The sequence below is a fragment of the Notolepis coatsorum genome, assembly GCF_963971535.1.
Source record: "Notolepis coatsorum genome assembly, chromosome: 5".
Classification (NCBI taxonomy): Eukaryota; Metazoa; Chordata; class Actinopteri; order Aulopiformes; family Paralepididae; genus Notolepis; species Notolepis coatsorum.
The window spans coordinates 137,841,861-137,861,121 of NC_140169.1; the positions used below are offsets into that span (position 1 = coordinate 137,841,861).

A 19,261-nucleotide genomic window follows, 5' to 3' on the forward strand; every position below is an offset into this window, starting at 1 on the left:
AGGGTCTCCTTTACTTCCGACATGCTGCCGGGAGGAGCCAGGATCGAACCGGGAACCTTCAGATTACCAGACAATCGCTCTACCTCCTGAGCCACTGGTGTCCCGTACTGGAATCCTTTACGGTCCTAAAGAGCGCACAGTTATAGTTATTATTTTGTCCCCTACAGGGTGATAGGAAGTGCCTGACGTTCTATCTGCCTAAGTTGGTGATAGTCGGTCTCTTGTGGCTCTCAGCTGTTACACTGGGGATATGGCAAACGTAAGTCTGACTGAAGTAATTACTACAAGAATATATATAATATTATTGTATACAATATATCATTCTCTTATCCCTTTCCCGGGGGTTCACAGGGTTAATGAACTCCAGGACCCCACCTACCAGTACAAAGTGGACATAGCAAATTTCCAGGTGAGTCTCTTCTTACCTGCTATATGAAGGCACATTCGTCATTGCGATGGATCGCGTGGGAAGGTCTCTGTAAAGTGTATTAGGCTTATGCGTCGTCACCTGCTAGGGGTTTAATGAGGATCTCTCGTGTGGTGTCCCCCAGGGCATGAAGATCTTCTTCCTGATCGTAGTGGCCCTCTACATCCTCTACCTGATCTTCCTCATCGTCAGAGCCTGTTCGGAGCTGAAGAACATGCCTTACTCGGGTAAGACTGTTTACCCACCTTTTTAAAGGAATATGCCAACATTATGGGAAATGCACTTACAGTTTTACCGTCGGACAAGAAGATGGATACCAGTTTCCTCTGTACGTTCAGTAGAACTCTATCCGGATGCAAGCTAGCCTAGCTTAGCACAAATGAATGGAAGCAGATATGGACCACTAGCCTAGCTTAACACTCTGGGAGAGGTGTTTTTGGCCAACAGCTAGGCTAGTGGTCCATATCTGCTTCCATTCCTTTGTGCTGTGCTAGGCTAACGTGCAGCCGGATAGCTTTCTACTGAACGCACAGAATAATCTTCTGGTCTGACTAGTGAAGACGGTAAGCTAATTTCCCATAGTGTTGGCATGTTCCTTTTAAGCTGATGTACCGGTAATCATCTTCATGATTGAAATTCCTAGTATTAGTATTATAGATTGTAGTAGTATCTGATTGATGAAAGTCACATGAAAGTAGGGTATTCTTTAGGAAATGCTACAAAATAATGCTGTTCTGGTTTAAAGAAAAGAAGAAAATAATTATTATAATATATATTATATTATATTATATATATATATATTACTGTGGATCAACCGGATTATTTTACCACTGATAACATAGTTTAAGGTTTTCTTTTCCGTATTTATTACGTTATGATGATGTTAGTATGTGATGTCATATCTCATCAACAGATCTGCGGCTGAAGTTTTTGACGGCGTTGACATTTGTGGTCCTCATAATAAGGTTTGTCTGAGAAATGGAAAAGATCTTCTTCAACTCCTCAGTTATCTTGAACTACCATCTAACTAATTGACCGACTTCATGCATTGTATATTCCCCTTCCTGAGGTCAGTGATGAAACCTCTTTCTATGAAGTGCCGGTGGTTTCTGGAAGAATTTTCTCCATGGCAGTAGCCCCGAGCAAAAATTAAGATTAGCCACAATATCTTTTTCTGTGAAATTTTGAAAATCGACCACGCTTTTCCGAGGTCATGAATTAGTTGCATAGATTTCTTTTGGGCTTGTCTACACCAGGAAACAGCAGTTGCAAATAAGGTTGAAACCCTGACAATCGGTGATCATTACATTAATAATTTATTACATTTGTGCAACTGTTTTATTATCTCGTAGAACTGTGGATGTCTATGTTTCACAGTAAAAATCAATGTGGCTAATCTTGTTTTTTCGTCAGACCTACAGCAACCCGAAGGACCCCAAATCGACGGACCCCCATTTGATAAGAATTTGTCCCGGGAACCCCCATCTTGAGAACATATCTGTTGTTACATAATATGATTTAGTCCAGAATCCCATAACCGTTGATACCGTAGGCAAGGAAATAACAGAGGAGAGAGTGAAAACTATGATCCGAATAGTCACTACAAACTCATTATTTTACTGTAAAATATTAGTGAAATTAAAGTCTTCCCCATTTAGCTGGGGACCATCTTGAACCCCCTCAAGGACCCCCGGGGGTCCCCGGACCCCACCTTGAGAAGCGGTGGGCAAACTCCGTTGTCTAATGTGTCCATCTTGTACCCCCCTCTCTAGCATGGTCATTCTCTACCTGAGGTTCGGTGCCAAGGCGCTACAGGACAATTTTGTGGCCGAGCTGTCCACCCATTACCAGAACTATATCCTTTCTCACCAATATTATATATGACTGTCCTGCTAAATATATTGATATTATTCATCATATTCTCATGTGTTCTGCCTTGTAATATGGCGCAGCGCCACAGATTGTAACATGGTTGTAATTTAATGATAATCGCCTGCTATTTGGTTACAATCACCTGCTTCCATCTTGTGAACGAGATGTCTGCCTCCAAATACTATGTATACACACTAGGTAGGTGCTCTATATACACTAGGTAGGTGCTCTATACACACTAGGTAGGTGCTCTATATACACTAGGTAGGTGCTCTCTGTACACACTAGGTAGGTGCTCTGTACACACTAGGTAGGTGCTCTGTACACACTAGGTAGGTGCTCTCTGTACACACTAGGTAGGTGCTCTATATACACACTAGGTAGGTGCTCTGTACACACTAGGTAGGTGCTCTCTGTACACACTAGGTAGGTGCTCTATATATACACTAGGTAGGTGCTCTGTACACACTAGGTAGGTGCTCTGTACACACTAGGTAGGTGCTCTATATACACACTAGGTAGGTGCTCTATATACACACTAGGTAGGTGCTCTGTACACACTAGGTAGGTGCTCTGTACACACTAGGTACACAGCAGGGGCCACCTTCCTAGGTCTAAGCACGAGATATTCAGTTAATTAACCAAATAATTATGTCAATATTCTTTGGACGCCGTATTAACTAGCATCGAAAATGATTATTCCTTAACTCCAGACATACCAGCCGAATTCTTGTCATTCTATGGTCTACTCAACTTCTATTTGTACACATTAGCTTTTGTGTACTCGCCCTCTAAAAATGCCCTATATGGTAAGTAACTGTATACACACACACACCAGGACATTTACTAGTGCAGGTACTTTTTCGCCTCGGATGTGTTACAGTACATGAACCCATGACCTTTTATATACACGCACATCATTATCCGATGATGAATACTTATATTATGCTAAAGCGATATATGAACAGACATTTTATAAATGTGTTTTATTACTGGATCTTATAAACATTTCACATTGGAACTACTCTACCACTGAACAGCAATTAGGAATTTTCTTTCAAAAGTGGTTACCAATGGGCGGCTGGGTGGCGCAGCGGAGATTGCGCTCGTCACCAACGCAAGAGACACCGGGTTCGACTCCGGCTGTCCGCGTTGCCTCCGGCTTGGGCCGGCCATCATACTAACTCATTGGCAGAGTTAGCGGGTGGAAGTCGATGGGTGGTAATCTGGACGTTGTGGACAGCAACTCCTACAGGTCGGTTGGGGGACGCCTGCACAGCAGAGACAGGAAATGGCGGGGGTAGTGTGAGCCTCCCACACGTTACACCTCGCCAATGAGAGTCCGCGCTGGCAGGTGGAAAGATGCGACAGGCTGCCTCCTTGTGTACCGGAGGGGACACGTGATGCAAGGCTTCTATCCTCCCTACAACCGACCAGTGGGGGGCATATGCGAGTAACATTCAAGACGGGGGAGGGGAGAATTGGAAAACACGAAATTGGGATGGGAGAAAAATTGAAAATGAGGAGAAAAAGTGGACCAAAAAATAAAAAGTGGATACCAATGGTTACAAACGGCCATCTTGGAAGGACAACTACATGAATGTTTGTGTAGTTCTTTCTTCCAACATGGCTGCCTGTAACATAGCAACTATTGTTTTGTGTTATATGAGAAATATATTTATCTTATTACTGGATCTTGTGAACAAGTCACAGAAGAACAGTAATATCATGCCATTCCAGTGTTTTACCTGCTCTACCACTGCAGAGTGTGGGCATCATCTTTTGAAAGTGGTTACCAATGGTTACAGGCAGCCATACTGGAAGAAGGAGAACTACACAAACATTCTGTGCAAGGCCTCTGTTGAAACATGGAGTGCTTTGTTGACTGAGGTCTAGTTGTCCATTCAGTTGCACCGCATTAAAATCTGATTTGTTTCACAGACTCTCAGTTGAAGGATAATCCTGCTTTCTCCATGCTGAATGACTCGGATGATGAGGTCATATATGGGTATGTCTTCTTTTGAAGTTTTTATTCTGTAAGAGCAAAGTCGAAACAAAACAATGTACTCTGTATTTCCAAACGATACTGGAAGCCTATTGATCCCATTCACACAGTGGCCATTTTGCCTTAAGTCATGCTCGGTTTGGGTTCCTTTCCACCCCGTTCCCACCCCCAAGGTGCAAAAGAGCAAAATGGCCGCCATGTGATTATAGTCCACGGCAGTGGAAATCGGCAAGAAAAATAGGCACCAATTATTTTACTATTGGCTTTGGTATTTTTGAGTGTACTAGCTTAGTAAAAGCTCATTATTAAACATTATGACTCAAGATGAATGCTTTTCTGCGTTCCCAATGTGTAAAATGTTTTTAGGTAATCAGTAGCTTTCATACTCATTGATCTTTTGTTTCTCTTTCTGAAGGAGCGACTACGAGGAAATGCCTTTACAAAATGGCCGTGCCATCAAAGCAACCGCCAAATACCGCGACGAGACCGACAGTGACTGATCAGCGCATTCCGTCCCCCTCTTCCTCTTCACTGCTGGAAACCATCGAGTGGAACACGGCAAACTCGTGTAAATAAGGAGTATTTGCATAGTTAATGCAAATAGTGATAATATACTGTAACTGTACATAGATATATTTTTTAATGGTAATGTAATGTTTCCTGGATGTAATTTCACTGGAGGGTGCACTAGGATTTTCGAGGTCCAGCCACTAAATCGTGTAATTGTACACGGTTGAGTCTACACAGTACTCGTTTCAAACGATCGGGAACCTTTGGTTAGTGCATCTCTAACGTATACAGACATAGCATAGAATGTTACTTTTTTTTTTTTTTTTTCATTTTATGCTTTCAACCTGAGAATAAGAGAAAACAACAGCCACATAGAAACAACTATTCTTCAGTCTGTACACTGTTCTGTGTTATGACCAGAATCTCCTTTGCCACTTGATAAAAAGTATAAATGAACATTGCCGTTTTAAAAGGGAAGAGTGCCAACGTTGATTATGGGATTTCTTATTTATAATTTTAGTTATTTTTTTATGCATATTTTGTGTTTAACCAGTTATATCTGTGCTTGTACTGTTTTGCTTTTGCCATTCCCAGTATCTCTTGACATTCTGACAATACAGAGGGGAGGCTTCAGATGGCTTAAGTGACGCTAAATTCAATTTCACATTTACGGTACAAAATGATAACTAGTGATTGAACGGGTACGTTGTCACTTACAGATTTTCACTTGCATCACTCTCAAATGGGAGTTGAAGCCCCATAGCAGTGCTTGTTTTCATTAACCCTTTCACTGCCACACGACAGAAGGTTGTGTGATAGTAAAGGGTTAACCTTCTGTTGTGTGGCAGTGAAAGGGTTAACCCCTTCACTGCCACATGACAAAGGGTTAACCCTTTCACAACCACACTACAGAAGGTTAACCCTTTCACTACCACACTACAGAATGTTAACCCTTTCACTACCACACTAGACGGTTAACCTTTCACTACCACACTACAGACTGTTAAGTGAAAGGGTTTAAGGGGTAGACTGACACGCTCACCTTCTTATGATCACTCTTACCAGCCCATTACTTGTGAGAGAGCTTTATTATAATTGCACTCATTAGATTTTATTTATTTGTTTTGCCTGAAAATTATGAGTCTTGATTCTGTATAGTCATATTGTTTGTTGAACTCCTATGAATGTTTTTTATCTATTTTGTTATGAACGTTATAAAATGTTACAGATTATTGTTTAATTTTTATTTTTGTCATCTATGAAAACCTTTTGCCTTTTATAGGATTTTCTGTTAGGTGATTTGTTTTTTTTGCACTTTGTGAATTTCCATATTTCAAAATCAAATGTAGGCTATTAATCGTGTAGTGTTGGACTCATCATCACCTTTTACCTTTTTGTTTTATAAGATGTATGACATTTCATAACTTAATCCAAAATCGAATGCATTGTACTGTAATAACCACTCACACCCTGACCCCTGATAATGTATTCTAATGAATATTGTGCCTTTTCACTTCATACCAATGTTAGGTTTTCTAAAAAAGAAAAAAAATTGTTAAAAGAACAACAAAAAAGGCTTTGATATTAACGTCTGTGATTCTTTGAGAATGAATGTTGCTAATGATGATTGGTTTATTGAGTTGGGATCTTGGATCTCCAAACTGGAGGAACTGGCATTATCTCTTGCTTTGAAATAAGAATGTATTATACACCCAGCACTCTGTAATGTCACTTGTAAATAAAGTAAATGGCTATGTATAGCAAAGTAGTCATTACAGTTCCATTTTCAGAATGTGTGTGTTGACTTGGAGGGGAGTGGTAGTTGTGTACTTGAGTACATTTGAGGTACTTCTACTTTGAGTATTTTCATTGTAGGGAACTATGTACTTCTACTCTACTACATTTCAAAGTTAATATTGTACTTTCAAATTTGATGCCTGCCGACATCATCAGAGCAGCATAACTGGACCACATACCATTTTAACATAACCTTTATAGAGGTCAATGGATTGAACACACCCAAGCACTGGAATAAAAATGTCATGTAGAATGCATTCTTTTGATACTCGAGTACATTCAACATCAAATACTACTCTACGTTTATTTAAGTATAATTGTGAATGGAAGATATACTTTTACTAGAGTACTATTTTATCTGGGTATTTCTACTTTCACCAAAGTAAAGGAACTGTGTACCTCTTCCACCACTGGGGGGCTTTGCATAACAGTGAGCATGTGGAAATATTAAACAATTTCTTTGAGTATCACAAATGCATAAAACATACACAATAGTTTACTACACATTGCGCTGAAAAGTGGAAATATGCTCATGAATTGCATGGAATGTTCCCACACTCTGACATAAGACTTGTTTTTGCTAATTGTGCTAAACACGTCTTGTAATATGTACATTTTCTTTTAGATGATATATGATGGTCAAACATTTTTGCAAGTAAAGGTGGGCACTCCAGGTTTATCTTAGCATAGTTGTTTGGGGGAGTAGCTGGTAGAAAAATGCAGTACATGAGGACTCTGATGATAATGAACTGGGAAAATGTTATATCTATCGGGTAATTAAGCCAAATGTTTTGTTTGGATGCACACCATAGCCTTGCTATGTACATATCCTCACGTTTGAACTGGAAACTATTGGGTGGATTACAGCAAACAACCCTGTGTAAATAAGGAATACTTGCTTAGTTGATTAGACTAATTACTAAACCGTATAGCTGAAAATATATTTTTAAACAAAATGTCAACAGTGTGCAATTTCACTTACAAGTTCAAGTTACACTGGGTAGTTGGAGAAGAAAGGAAAATACCCACTAGTTACAAATGCTTGATATGTTTATAATCTCAACAAATCCACAAAAATCGCCCTTTGAAACAAAGTGAACCAAGAGGATGCTTTGTATAGTGAAGGTGGTGCAGGGGTAGGAGCGGCACAGACCAGCAGATCATTTCTAGTTTCAAACAGCGCTCCAGTTTTTACATCATACTTTATTTGGACTTTTCAGAGCCTAGTATGACTGTACAAAGATTTGTTTTGTTTAAAATGTTTTAACAATGTTTTCAATCTTTCAAATGTGCGAACAAGAGAAACCAACAGCCACATATAAACAATATTCTTTAATTATTCCACACATTTAAATTAAATAAAAACTAGACCAAGAGTGGAAAGATGATCAACCACACAATTTGATCAACAAAGATGACCTACACAGTAACAATCACTTCAGAGTACATTTAGCCACTGCATACGTAAGTAGCAAAATGTGAAATTCCATACGTTACAAAGTTATATTATGGAAAAGTAACCTGGCTCACAACCGGCCTCATGTAATCCTTGTCAAAACGCTGCGGCCGGCCAGGGAAGTGCCTTCGTGCCTGACTTATACCATCACTTTGGGGTCATTGGGGAATCTTTTTTTTTTATATATACATAATGAAATGTAATGTAAATGTAATATATCTAAATACATTTTTCTCCATTAGAGATCCAACATGTTTGTGTGTTAAAAATGCAGTAAATCAAGTCACCATGTTCTGATTTCTAGCAGGGTACACATTTCTTGGCGTCCGATTTCTGTTTTGGGGAAATTCTCAAATACAGATACCCCTATTTGAGCCTGGTATCGGACTGATATCCCATACCGGTATCTGTGCTGCGCATCTCTAGAAGAGACCAAAAATAAAAAGCTACCGCAACGCCATCTTCTTCGCTCACAATTATAACACCTTCATGTGGGGGACAACGTTTCAGACAGCAGGCAGGAACTATTTGTCTCATCGTCCCTGGAGTCTCCTATGCACACTCGTCATCCTGGACTCAGGTGTGTAAGGGCTCTACCGCTTCACACCAATGCAACCAAAAGATATTGAGCCACGTTCCACGTTGGTCTGCAGTTAAAACAGTGCAAACCGTGCTCAAGTACAACAAGACAACCCATACGGAAACAGTTCAACAAGTTCCAAAACATAAATTGGCTCTGGTTTTATCAGCGATATAGATTATACAATCGACCTATCACAAACCCCGCCCTCTTTTCTTGATCCCGTAGGATACCCGATAGTATCTTTGTTTGTCCAAGGAACAGTCGTGATTGGAGGATCAAGAGAAGACGACCTGGGTTTGAGATAGGTCACTTTGTATACTCCTGGTGTTCCTTTGCCATCTCTTATTTCTGTCCAGAGACGGCGAAGGAGTTCTGGTCCATCAGCTCCCCGACCCGCTCCTGCAGGATCTGCACCACCTCCGCCAGGATGAAGACGTGGGTGTCGTCCAGGTCCTGGATGATGAACTTCTTGCCCAGGGCGGACGTCTCGTCCAGGTACAGGAGGAACTGCTTCATGGCAGGATCGCTGTGGTCCGTCCAGAGGCACAGGGGGAGAAAGTGTCTTCATCTCTTTTGATTCCACAATCAGTATTAAGCAATTTAATGATGTATTTTGGTCAGGGCTCGGAGGTGTACCGAATATGAAGGTGCACCTAATATGAAGGTATACCGTCATGGATCTGTGTAAATATATGGATTTTTACTATATACCGTCATCCATGATATATATGAATGTATGAATGAATGAATGAATGAAAACTTTATTTAACAGATTGCAGAATGGGTACAATACAGTATGGCTCAATACACACAATTGTTAAGGGGATGAAGACCAGAGAAAGACGTTTGTCTTGTTTACATCAGGGTCCCCCATTTTCAATTCATCATTAGTATATATATAATAAAAAGAACATGGAACTATTTTAAATGAAAAGGCACCATGACAATTGTATTACAGGATAAAGACATAAAAGTATGTCATATCACATTACCATTATACCGTAAAAAATACAAAATAAAAGATATTGTGATATGATATTTTGGCCATATCGTCCAGCCTAATTTCAGTATACATTTAAATATTTGTGTCTTATATATTTCTGTCCTAAATAATTCATTAGGCTACCATTGCCGTCAACAACATTATTCCCCTCAGAGACAATAACATGTCTCATCTTGTTGAACCATCACGCCCCAGCAAGTCTGCCCTATGTTCCCTCAGTCTAATATTCCCTATGTTCCCTTAATCTAATATTTCCTATGTTCCCTCAATCTAATATTTCCTATGTTCCCTCAATTTAATATTTCCTATGTTCCCTCAATCTAATATTACCATTACCAATATTTACCATTTAATATGCTCCTTCATAACCTTTCTACATTGTTTTGATGTGGGTTGCCTCATTGCATTTCCCCCAAGTGTATGTCCTAGACTAGTCATGCTCCCTCAAGCAAGATCCCCTATATTCCTTGGCTTTATTACCATTTCTGTAATTGTACACAGTGCACATGGGGCTGAGATGTGATCCCTTACTTACCATTCAACAAGAACACCCTTGAGTACGTTGACCATGTTGATTAGTGATGTCAGATGTGAAGCTGTGCAAAGTCCACGTGAATATCCCAGATACCTGCAACACAACACAATAAATTAACAAATCTATTGGAATGGACTGAAACAGGGCTACTAACGTATGCGTTGGCCATAGTTTTGTTTGACGTTTTGTTTAGTTCGTTTAGTTTTGTTTGACTAATAACGTTAGCTGGCGTTGTGTTGGTGGTAACGTTACTGGTGAATTGAGGCCTTGCATTGACTCAATGTTTGTGTAGTTCTCTGTCTTCCAGTATGACAGCATGTAACCGTTGATAACGTTAACCACTTAGAAAAGAAAATGCCAAATTGCTGTACAATGTACAGGTAATACACTGGAAAGGCATATTACTGTTCTACTGTGACTTGTTTATTTTTACTTGATATATTTCTCATTAGCACATAGCAACCGTTGTCTCTTCCATTGTCATGTACAAGACAATCGTTGCTATGTTACAGGCAGCCATGTTGGAAGACAAAGAACTACAAAAACATTGATTGATTGATTGATTGAAAAGTTTATTAACAGATTGCAGAATGGGTACAGTACAGTACAGCTCAATACATACAATTGTTAAGGGGATGCAGACCAGAGAAAGACTTTCGTCTTGTTTACATCAGGGTCCCCCATTTTCAATTCATCATAACATGACATACAGATAGACAGTACTGCTACATCTATACATTTATGACATATCAGATTTGCAAATACAGTACTGTTTGTACCGGTGCCACGGCCTCTATTAGGAAAATGTCAGTGAAACCACAGAGACGTGGTGTGTCAACCCTGATCTTTAACTTTACTAGTGTCCGTTCAGAACCGTATTGTTGCTGCTTGCAGATTCCTCGATAACCGTTCAACTTCACACACTTTGCACTTTCTTTGCTCCTCATCAGTCAAGTGTGAAGAGTCGATGGGAAGAACGGTCCTCGAGAAAATCGAAGGACAGATAAAAAGAGATTCCTTCCCATTTTAGTTAGATGAAGCTGGGGAAACTAAATAGCTCTATATATGTATATGTCATACACACAAAACGTACCTGGGTTTGAGCTAGCGGCTAATGTTGACAGAAATGCTACATAAAGAGAGGCATTCTGGGAAAACCACACGCCTCTTCCGCGTGAAGACCAAACCAAGCCGCATTTATCGTCTCCGAGAAATGCGGCTTGGTTTGGTATACACGCGCCTCTTCCCATAGATGCCTCTTCCCACTCAGGTCTGTACTTCTGGAGCAACGTGAAAGCGCTCGTTCTCATTGGTCGTGAGCTGCTGAGCGCACGCCCAATCATAGCAGAGTTGCCAAGTCTGTTTACTTTCCGCAACTTTTAGAAAACAGCGGAGCTCTCACATTCCCGACCTTAAAATACGGGACAAGGTGCGTGCGTCCCGTATCAGTTCAATACGGAACGTGTCTTTAAGTTTCCGTACAGGCGGCAACCCGCCCCCCCCCCTAGCTCCCCCAAATCAATCACAATTATCTGACGCCGCCGCTGCTTATAAGTCTTGGAGCATAATATCTTTAGGTCATAAGGATGTGCCAACGCCAATAAAAATCTAAAGAAGAAGAAGAATCTTTAGGTCATTCGACATTGTGAAACAGTACTGAACAACACACTGGAGAATTAACACTGCTGGATTTGTTTCTACTACCTGTCAAGATGCCCTGTTGCCGTTGGCCGTTTTCCCTTCGAAAGGTGATTCTCGAAGTCAACTTCCTGTCTTGTTTAACTTTCTGTCTAAGTGCATGTCTATGGCTTGCACTTAGAATCACCAGAAAAGCGTTCGAAATTGTGAAATGCCATGTTGACCTCAATATTTTCAAAACAAATTATATTAAAATGTTATGAAATGAACAAGAATGTGATCAAATGTGTAATAAAATATTACATTTCCCCAATACAAAGATGGCGGCGGTCTCGTGACGTCAGAGTGTCTTCGAGAATGGTTCACGGAGTCGACGTTTTTTTACTTGTGTATTCTCGAAGGCACTCTGACGTCACGAGACCGCCGCCATCTTGGTATTGGGGAAACAAACGGATTTATACTGATAAAATGTATGCGTTGAGCTCCGTTTTTATTACATATTTTATCACATTCTTGTTCATTTCATAACCTTTTCATATAATTTGTTTTGAAAATATTGAGGTCAACATGGCATTTCACTATTTCGAAAGACTTTCTGGTGATTCTAAATGCATGCCCCCCCCCCAAGCCATAGACATGAATGAATGAATGAATGAAAACTTTATTAACAGATTGCAGAATGGGTACAGTACAGTACAGATCAATACATACAATTGTTAAGGGGATGCAGACCAGAGAAAGACTTTCGTCTTGTTTACATCAGGGTCCCCCATTTTCAATTCATCGTAACATATATGACATACATGACATACAGATAGACAGTACTGCTCCATCTATACATTTATGACATACCAGATTTGCAATTACAGTACTGTTTGTGATACAAAAAGAGTCCAGAAAGAAAAGAGTATATACATTAGGCGTGGAAACTGTACATTGGATTGGGTAGGTGGGGGTGGGGGGGGGGGGGGGTTGGTTAGGAGTGGGGGGGGGGGGGGTTGGGTAGGAGTGGGGGGGGGGGGTTGGGTAGGAGGGGTGGGTGGGGGGGTTGGGTAGGAGGGGTGGGTGGGGGACACTGTACAACTGTACAAACAACACTGTACATTGGATTATTGACAAGACCATACTTGGTAATGTACTGTACATTGGAGGGGGTTGTGTTCGGACATTTACAGGGGCCAGTTTCGGGTTGCAGTCTCCCTTAGGTGTTTTTTGAGAGTGTTTTTGAAAGTGGGTAGTGATTCACATTCCTTTACAGCTTTGGGTAGGGCGTTCCACATTGATGTGGCATAATTGCGAAACGTGTTTAGTCCCTTGTTTGAGCCAAATCTGGGTTTAACATGATTTGTGGAGCTCCCTCTGGTGTTGTGATCGTGGTATTCACTGACCTTTGGGAAGTATTTTGTCATGTACATGGGTACCTTGGTCGTGTAGTGTATCTTGTAGACCAGGCCCATTGCAAGTTGCTGTACTCTGTCGTCTACTCTAAGCCATCCTAGGTTGTCAAAGTGGGCAGGGGTGAGGTGGGTTCTAGGAGTAAGGTCAAGCAGTAGTCTGACCAGTTTGTTTTGAGATGTTTGTAATTTTGTTTTTAGCGCCTTTGAGGTGCTTTGGTACCATGAGGTGCAAGCATAGTCGTAGTACCCTTGAATGAGTGCTCCTGCTAGAGTCTTCAGGGTATTCTTGTTTACCAGTGAGGAGATCCGGTACAAGAATCGAGTTCGTTGGTTGACTTTTTTTATTACATTGGATGCCATTTTGTCACAGGAAAGATTTGCCTCTAGGATGCACTTAGACAGAAAGTTAAACAGACTGATTGATTGATTGATTGAAAACTTTATTAACAGATTGCAGAATGGGTACAGTACAGTACAGCTCAATACATACAATTGTTAAGGGGATGCAGACCAGATAAAGACTTTCGTCTTGTTTACATCAGGGTCCCCCATTTTCAATTCATCATAAGCAGATACAGCTACATTGTAATAATCACTTATGTAAAAGATGCAGCCCAGGCAGCAGAGCTGGGAAGATTGCATAATGATCCCACATATATGACACACACGACATACAGATAGACAGTACTGCTACATCTACATTTATGACATACCAGATTTGCTATACAGTACTGTTTGTGATACAAAAAGAGTCCAAAAAAGAGAGTATATACATTTGACGTAGAAACTGTACATTGGAGGGGTGGGTGGGGGACACTGTACTGGGGGGCAGCTCGTTCCACATTTTGGGGGCGACAACGGAGAAGGCACGGTCCCCCCTGAGCTTACGCCTAGTTGTAGGCACTACAAGGAGCAGCTGGTCAGCTGACCTGAGAGAGCGAGAAGGTGTATAGAACTGCAACAGCTCAGAGAGGTAGGGTGGGGCAAGGTCATGAAGAGCTTTAAAAGCAAATAAAATAATTTTAAAATGAATCCTAAAGTGCACGGGGAGCCAGTGGAGCGAGGATAAAATCGGTGAGATGTGGTCATATTTACGAGTGCCAGTTAAAAGGCGTGCAGCGGCGTTCTGCACCATTTGAAGGCGAGCCACTGAGGATCCACTCACCCCTATATAGAGTGCATTGCAGTAATCCAGCCTAGTAGTCACAAATGCATGGATTACTAACTGGAAAAAGCTTGATTTGACCACAGCCTTGATCTGGCTGTCAAATTTAATTAGGGCTGAGGTCACCTGTTATTCAGCTCAAATCATTGACACATTGAAAGCTAACATTGGGGAGCTGCAGTGATACCTTTTATGAAACCTGTATGGCTTTCTAATTGTGATACCATTTATGTTCAAGCAACAAGCTAAATTATATCAATCATGTGAATGCAAATAAAAAGCTTGCTGGGTGTGTGAGTAGGCTACTTTACCACATAGATCACATCTTAAAGTCTTTTCTATGTCTACTGTCTTGCCTTTAACAATTTCTCACATCAATGATGTAAATTGTGTGTATTGCTTTACTCCATACAGAAGGACTTCCTGTCCCTGACGCAGCGGAAGAAGAAGGTGGACGCGGAGCTGACGTCGCGCCACGAGCTGCAGGCGGAGCTGAAGAAGCTGGAGGGCGACTACGAGCTGCGCCTCCTGGAGCCCAGCCGGCAGAAGGAGCTGCTCACCTCCTCCAGGCAGGAGCAGGACGACCGGGGCCTCAGCCAGAGGCTCGGCACGCTGCAGGAGCAGAGCGAGAAGCTGTTGCAGGATCTGGAAGAGGCCAAGACTAAAGCTGTCACGGTTACCCTCCCCGTGCCGACGTCCCCGTGCCAACCGGGTGTGGCCCCTCCCCCTCATCCTCCTCCGCCCGGGCACACTGTCTTGCCCCCTCCCGGGTTTCCCGGCATGCCCCCTCCTCCTCCTTCTCTGGGGCAGAGCATGCCCCCACCCCATGGCATGGGGGGCTGGGGCTCCCCTGCACCCCCCCCACTGCCCTTCGGACTCGCGCCTAAGGAGTACAAGCCTGAGGTGCAGATGGAGGAGGAGGAGGAGGAGGAGGAGGAGGAGGAGGAGGAGGAGGAGGAGGAGGAGGAATGGTCAAAGCGGGTCAAAGCGGCTGTTGAGCTCCGGTATGAGGAACAGGAGTTTCTGGGGGAAGGAGGCTTTGGAACCGTGTTGGCCGGCTATCGCAAAGAGGACAAGCTACCTGTGAGTCATATACACCTGGGTTGGGATCAGTTCAATGAAAGAAAGTTGATTTGTATTCAAAGTAAAAAATGTAAACACTTTCAGGCACGAGAAGGTTGAATTATGTAGCCTATTGACAATACATGAGAATGGATGTCCCATCATTAACATGTAAATGACAATATCAGTTTACATTTTGAATTGATTAGATTCAAAGTTGATTGACTCACACATACATACACACACACATACATACATTCATAGAACATTTGCTTGACATTATGTCTCTCTAAGTGTTGCAGACAATAGAAGAGTGTTTTTGTGTCTGTCCTGTAGGTGGCTATAAAACGCATCCCCATGGACGGAGTCATCTACACCCAGGTGACGGGCTCAACAATGGATGAGGTCCCCCTGGAGAGACCCGTCCCGTGCTCCGACGACCTCCTCGATTACATCGACAGTAAAGGGGGGAAGCTGCCGGAGCTCCAAGCCAAGGTAGGTGGTTTGTGTGTGTGTGTGTGTGTGTTTGTGTAAGTGTGTGTGTCTCTATATTTCATCAACATTCTCTCTCTCTCTGTTTCATCAACATTCTCTCTGTATGTTCCAGGTCTTCATGAGGCAGCTGGTTCAGGCTGTAATAGAGTCTCTGTCTCTCTCCCCACCGCATGTATATATTCCCTCCCCGCCGTATGTATATCTCTCTCCCACCCACCCACCCACCCCCTCCTAATGTACAGTCCCCTCCCCATCATATGTATATACTCTGTCAGGATCTAGGGGTAACAGTACTGTATATTTGAATACCGTTTATGTCACAAATGTATCAGTACTAAATACCTATATGTCCCTATGCCATAAATGTCATGTATGTTGTGTATGTCATAAATGTCTATATGAATTGAAAATGGGGGACCCTGATGGAAACAAGACAAACGTCTTTCTCAGGTCTGCATCCCCTTAACAATTGTGTGTATTGAGCCGTACTGTATTGTACCCATTCTGCAATCTGTTAAATAAAGTTTTCATTCATTCATTCATCATTCATTCATTCATTCATTCATTCTCTCTCTCTCTCTCTCTCTCTCTCTCTCTCTCTCTCTCTCTCTCTCTCTCTCTCTCTCTCTCTCTCTCTATATATCTCTCTTCTTCTCTTCATATTGTTTTCTTTCTCCGTCTCTCTCCAGGAACGTACTTTCCTCCAGAGTGTCATCTCACTAAGGCCTACAAGGCAGTGGAGTTCACAGTGTGGCAGTTGGGGGAGGTGCTGTACTACATGCTACATGGTTACAACCCCTTCAGGAGCCTCGAAGAGATCCTCTACTATGATCCCTACATTGGTAAGGCACACACACACGCACACCCACACACACACACACACCACACACACACAGACACACACACGCTCACCCACACACACACACACCCACCCACACGCTCACACACACACGCACGCTCACACACACGCTCACCCACACACACGCGCTCACACACGCTCACACACACGCTCACACACACACGCACACACACACGCAAAAAGCGTCCTTGTTGTTAGTAGCTTAGTCATTCATTGTGGAACATCTTTATTTTAGGCTTCCAAGAAGATACATACCTATTTTCTTCTCTGTGCAAGCAGTAGGAGTAGGAAGACGCGCACCGTTAGCCTAGCTTAGCGTCAGTCACTGGAAGTAGGTTCCTCCATTAGCCTAGTTCCCAACGTCTTCCTACTCCTACTGCATGCACAGAGAAGAAAAAGGTATGCATCTTCTTGTCGAACTCCAGGGTAGATGGCAAATAAGCTAATTTCCCAAAATGTTGGAGTTTTCCTTTAAGCACTTATAGTTGCTCTAGATAAGAGCTTAACATGTAAATGCGACATATATTACACACAGCAAATATTTTCACCAAAATCTCTCTCTCTCTCTCTCTCTCTAGGTCTCTCTTGCCCTCCAAGATGCAAGGATATGTTGCGGAGCTGTGTGTAATATGTCTAAAGACCCTGCAGACCAACCAACCCTAGAGGAGCTGTTGCTGCACCCCTGGCTCCATCTTGTGGTGACAGATGATGAGGAGGAGGAAGAGCAGGAGGAGGAAGAGCAGGAGGAGGAGGAGCAGGAGGAGGAGGAGGAGAAGGAGAAGGAGAAGGAGGAGGAGGAGGAGGAATGGTCAAAGCAGGTTAAAGCGGCTTTTGAGCTCCGGTATGAGGAACAGGAGTTTCTGGGGGAAGGAGGCTTTGGAACCGTGTTGGCCGGCTATCGCAAAGAGGACCAGCTACCTGTGAGTCATATACACCTGGGTTGGGATCAGTTCAATGAAAGAAAGTTGATTTGTATTCAAAGTAATAAAATGTAAACACTTTCAGGCACGAGAAGGTTGAATTATGTAGCCTATTGACAATACATGAGAATGGATGTCCCATCATTAACATGTAAATGACAATATCAGTTTACACTTTGAATTGATTAGATTCAAAGTTAATTGACACACACACACTCACACATACATACACACACACACATACATACATTCATAGAACATTTGCTTGACATTATGTCTCTGATGTTGCAGACAATAGAGTGTTTTTGTGTCTGTCCTGTAGGTGGCGATAAAACACATCCCCAAGGACAGAGTCATCTACCCCCAGGTGACGGGCTCAACAATGGATGAGGTCCCCCTGGAGGTGCAGCTCCTGCTGAGGGTAGCAGAGGAGCCGGGACAGAGCGCAGCCGTGGCGCTGTTGGACTGGTACAGCCTGGAGCAGGAGGTACTGCTAGTCCTGGAGAGACCCGTCCCGTCCACCGACCTCTTACATTACATAGAGAGTAGAGAAGGGGGCAAGCGGTCGGAGCTCCCAGCCAAGGTAGGTGGTTTGTGTTTTGTGTGTATTAGGTGGGTTGTGTATGCATGTGTGTTTGTGTAAGTGTGTGTATGTGTGTTTGTGTTTGTGTGTGTATGTGTGTTTGTGTAAGTGTGTGTATGTGTGTTTGTGTTTGTGTGTGTGTATGTGTGTTTGTCTAAGTGTGTATGTCTCTCTGTTTCATCAACATTCTCTCCGTATGTTCCAGGTCTTCATGAGGCAGCTGGTTCAGGCTGTAATAGAGGTCCACTCTAGAGGAGTTGTGCACCGGGACATTAAACCTGAGAACATCCTGGTAGAAACCGGTTCTGACGGCCCACGCCTCAGGCTCATAGACTTTGGCGTTGGCTGCGACCTGCATGATGGACTGTATACGGATTTAGCAGGTATGCTGCCCTGTTCTGTTCTGACCCTTCACTGCCCAGACCTTTGTCTCTCTATCTCTTTATCGCTTTATTGACATGGGAAACATACGTTTACGTGTAGTAGTACAGAAGGAATCTTTTGTGTGATTGACCATCTTTACGGCGGTTGCATTCCATTGGATGTCCTTTTCTTGTCACAGCAGCTCACACATCTTGCTGCTGTGTTTGCACATTGTTGTGTTTCTCCCAGTAGGTATGGGAGTTTTGAGTTATTTGCCAATGATTTCAAAGTCTCTTTGGGTGTTTTTACAATTTGTGGGAAGCATGTCTCTGATGTCTTGGTATAGTGGGCAGGTTGTATCTCTCTCTCCACATTGGTTCTCTCTCTCTCTCTATATCTCTCTTCTTCTCTTCATATTGTTTTCTTTCTCCGTCTCTCTCCAGGAACGTACTTTCCTCCAGAGTGTCATCTCACTAAGGCCTACAAGGCAGTGGAGTTCACAGTGTGGCAGTTGGGGGAGGTGCTGTACTACATGCTACATGGTTACAACCCCTTCAGGAGCCTCGAAGAGATCCTCTACTATGATCCCTA

The 19,261-nt window shown here is 42.5% G+C and overlaps 2 protein-coding genes across 5 annotated transcripts in view; one reads left to right on the forward strand and one right to left on the reverse strand.

Moving 5' to 3' along the window:
* tmem181 (transmembrane protein 181) overlaps nucleotides 1-6,566 on the forward strand; it is a 32,284-nt gene extending 25,718 nt beyond the window's left edge. For both annotated transcript variants that reach the window (XM_084315212.1, XM_084315213.1), the window contains exons 10-17: nucleotides 168-259; nucleotides 352-409; nucleotides 552-654; nucleotides 1,341-1,392; nucleotides 2,200-2,282; nucleotides 3,019-3,108; nucleotides 4,241-4,307; nucleotides 4,720-6,566. In XM_084315212.1, the coding sequence (XP_084171338.1) occupies nucleotides 168-259; nucleotides 352-409; nucleotides 552-654; nucleotides 1,341-1,392; nucleotides 2,200-2,282; nucleotides 3,019-3,108; nucleotides 4,241-4,307; nucleotides 4,720-4,804 (630 nt within the window). In that variant the 3' untranslated portion in view covers nucleotides 4,805-6,566. The remainder of the gene's footprint in view (nucleotides 1-167; nucleotides 260-351; nucleotides 410-551; nucleotides 655-1,340; nucleotides 1,393-2,199; nucleotides 2,283-3,018; nucleotides 3,109-4,240; nucleotides 4,308-4,719) is intronic.
* Nucleotides 6,567-7,928: 1,362 nt separating this feature from the next.
* gtf2h5 (general transcription factor IIH, polypeptide 5) lies at nucleotides 7,929-11,937 on the reverse strand. 3 transcript variants are annotated; one of them, XM_084314644.1, is made up of 3 exons: nucleotides 11,893-11,937; nucleotides 10,189-10,281; nucleotides 7,929-9,176 (listed from the first exon to the last, which is right to left on the reverse strand). In XM_084314644.1, exons 2-3 carry the CDS (start codon nucleotides 10,221-10,223, stop codon nucleotides 8,993-8,995), a joined length of 219 nt encoding a protein of 72 aa, XP_084170770.1. In that variant the 5' UTR covers nucleotides 10,224-10,281; nucleotides 11,893-11,937; the 3' UTR covers nucleotides 7,929-8,992. The 3 variants fall into 3 exon arrangements, with proteins under 3 accessions (XP_084170770.1, XP_084170769.1, XP_084170768.1); XM_084314643.1 differs by lacking the exon at nucleotides 11,893-11,937 and adding an exon at nucleotides 11,282-11,327; XM_084314642.1 differs by lacking the exon at nucleotides 11,893-11,937 and adding an exon at nucleotides 11,113-11,268.
* Between the last annotated feature and the right edge of the window lie 7,324 nt (nucleotides 11,938-19,261).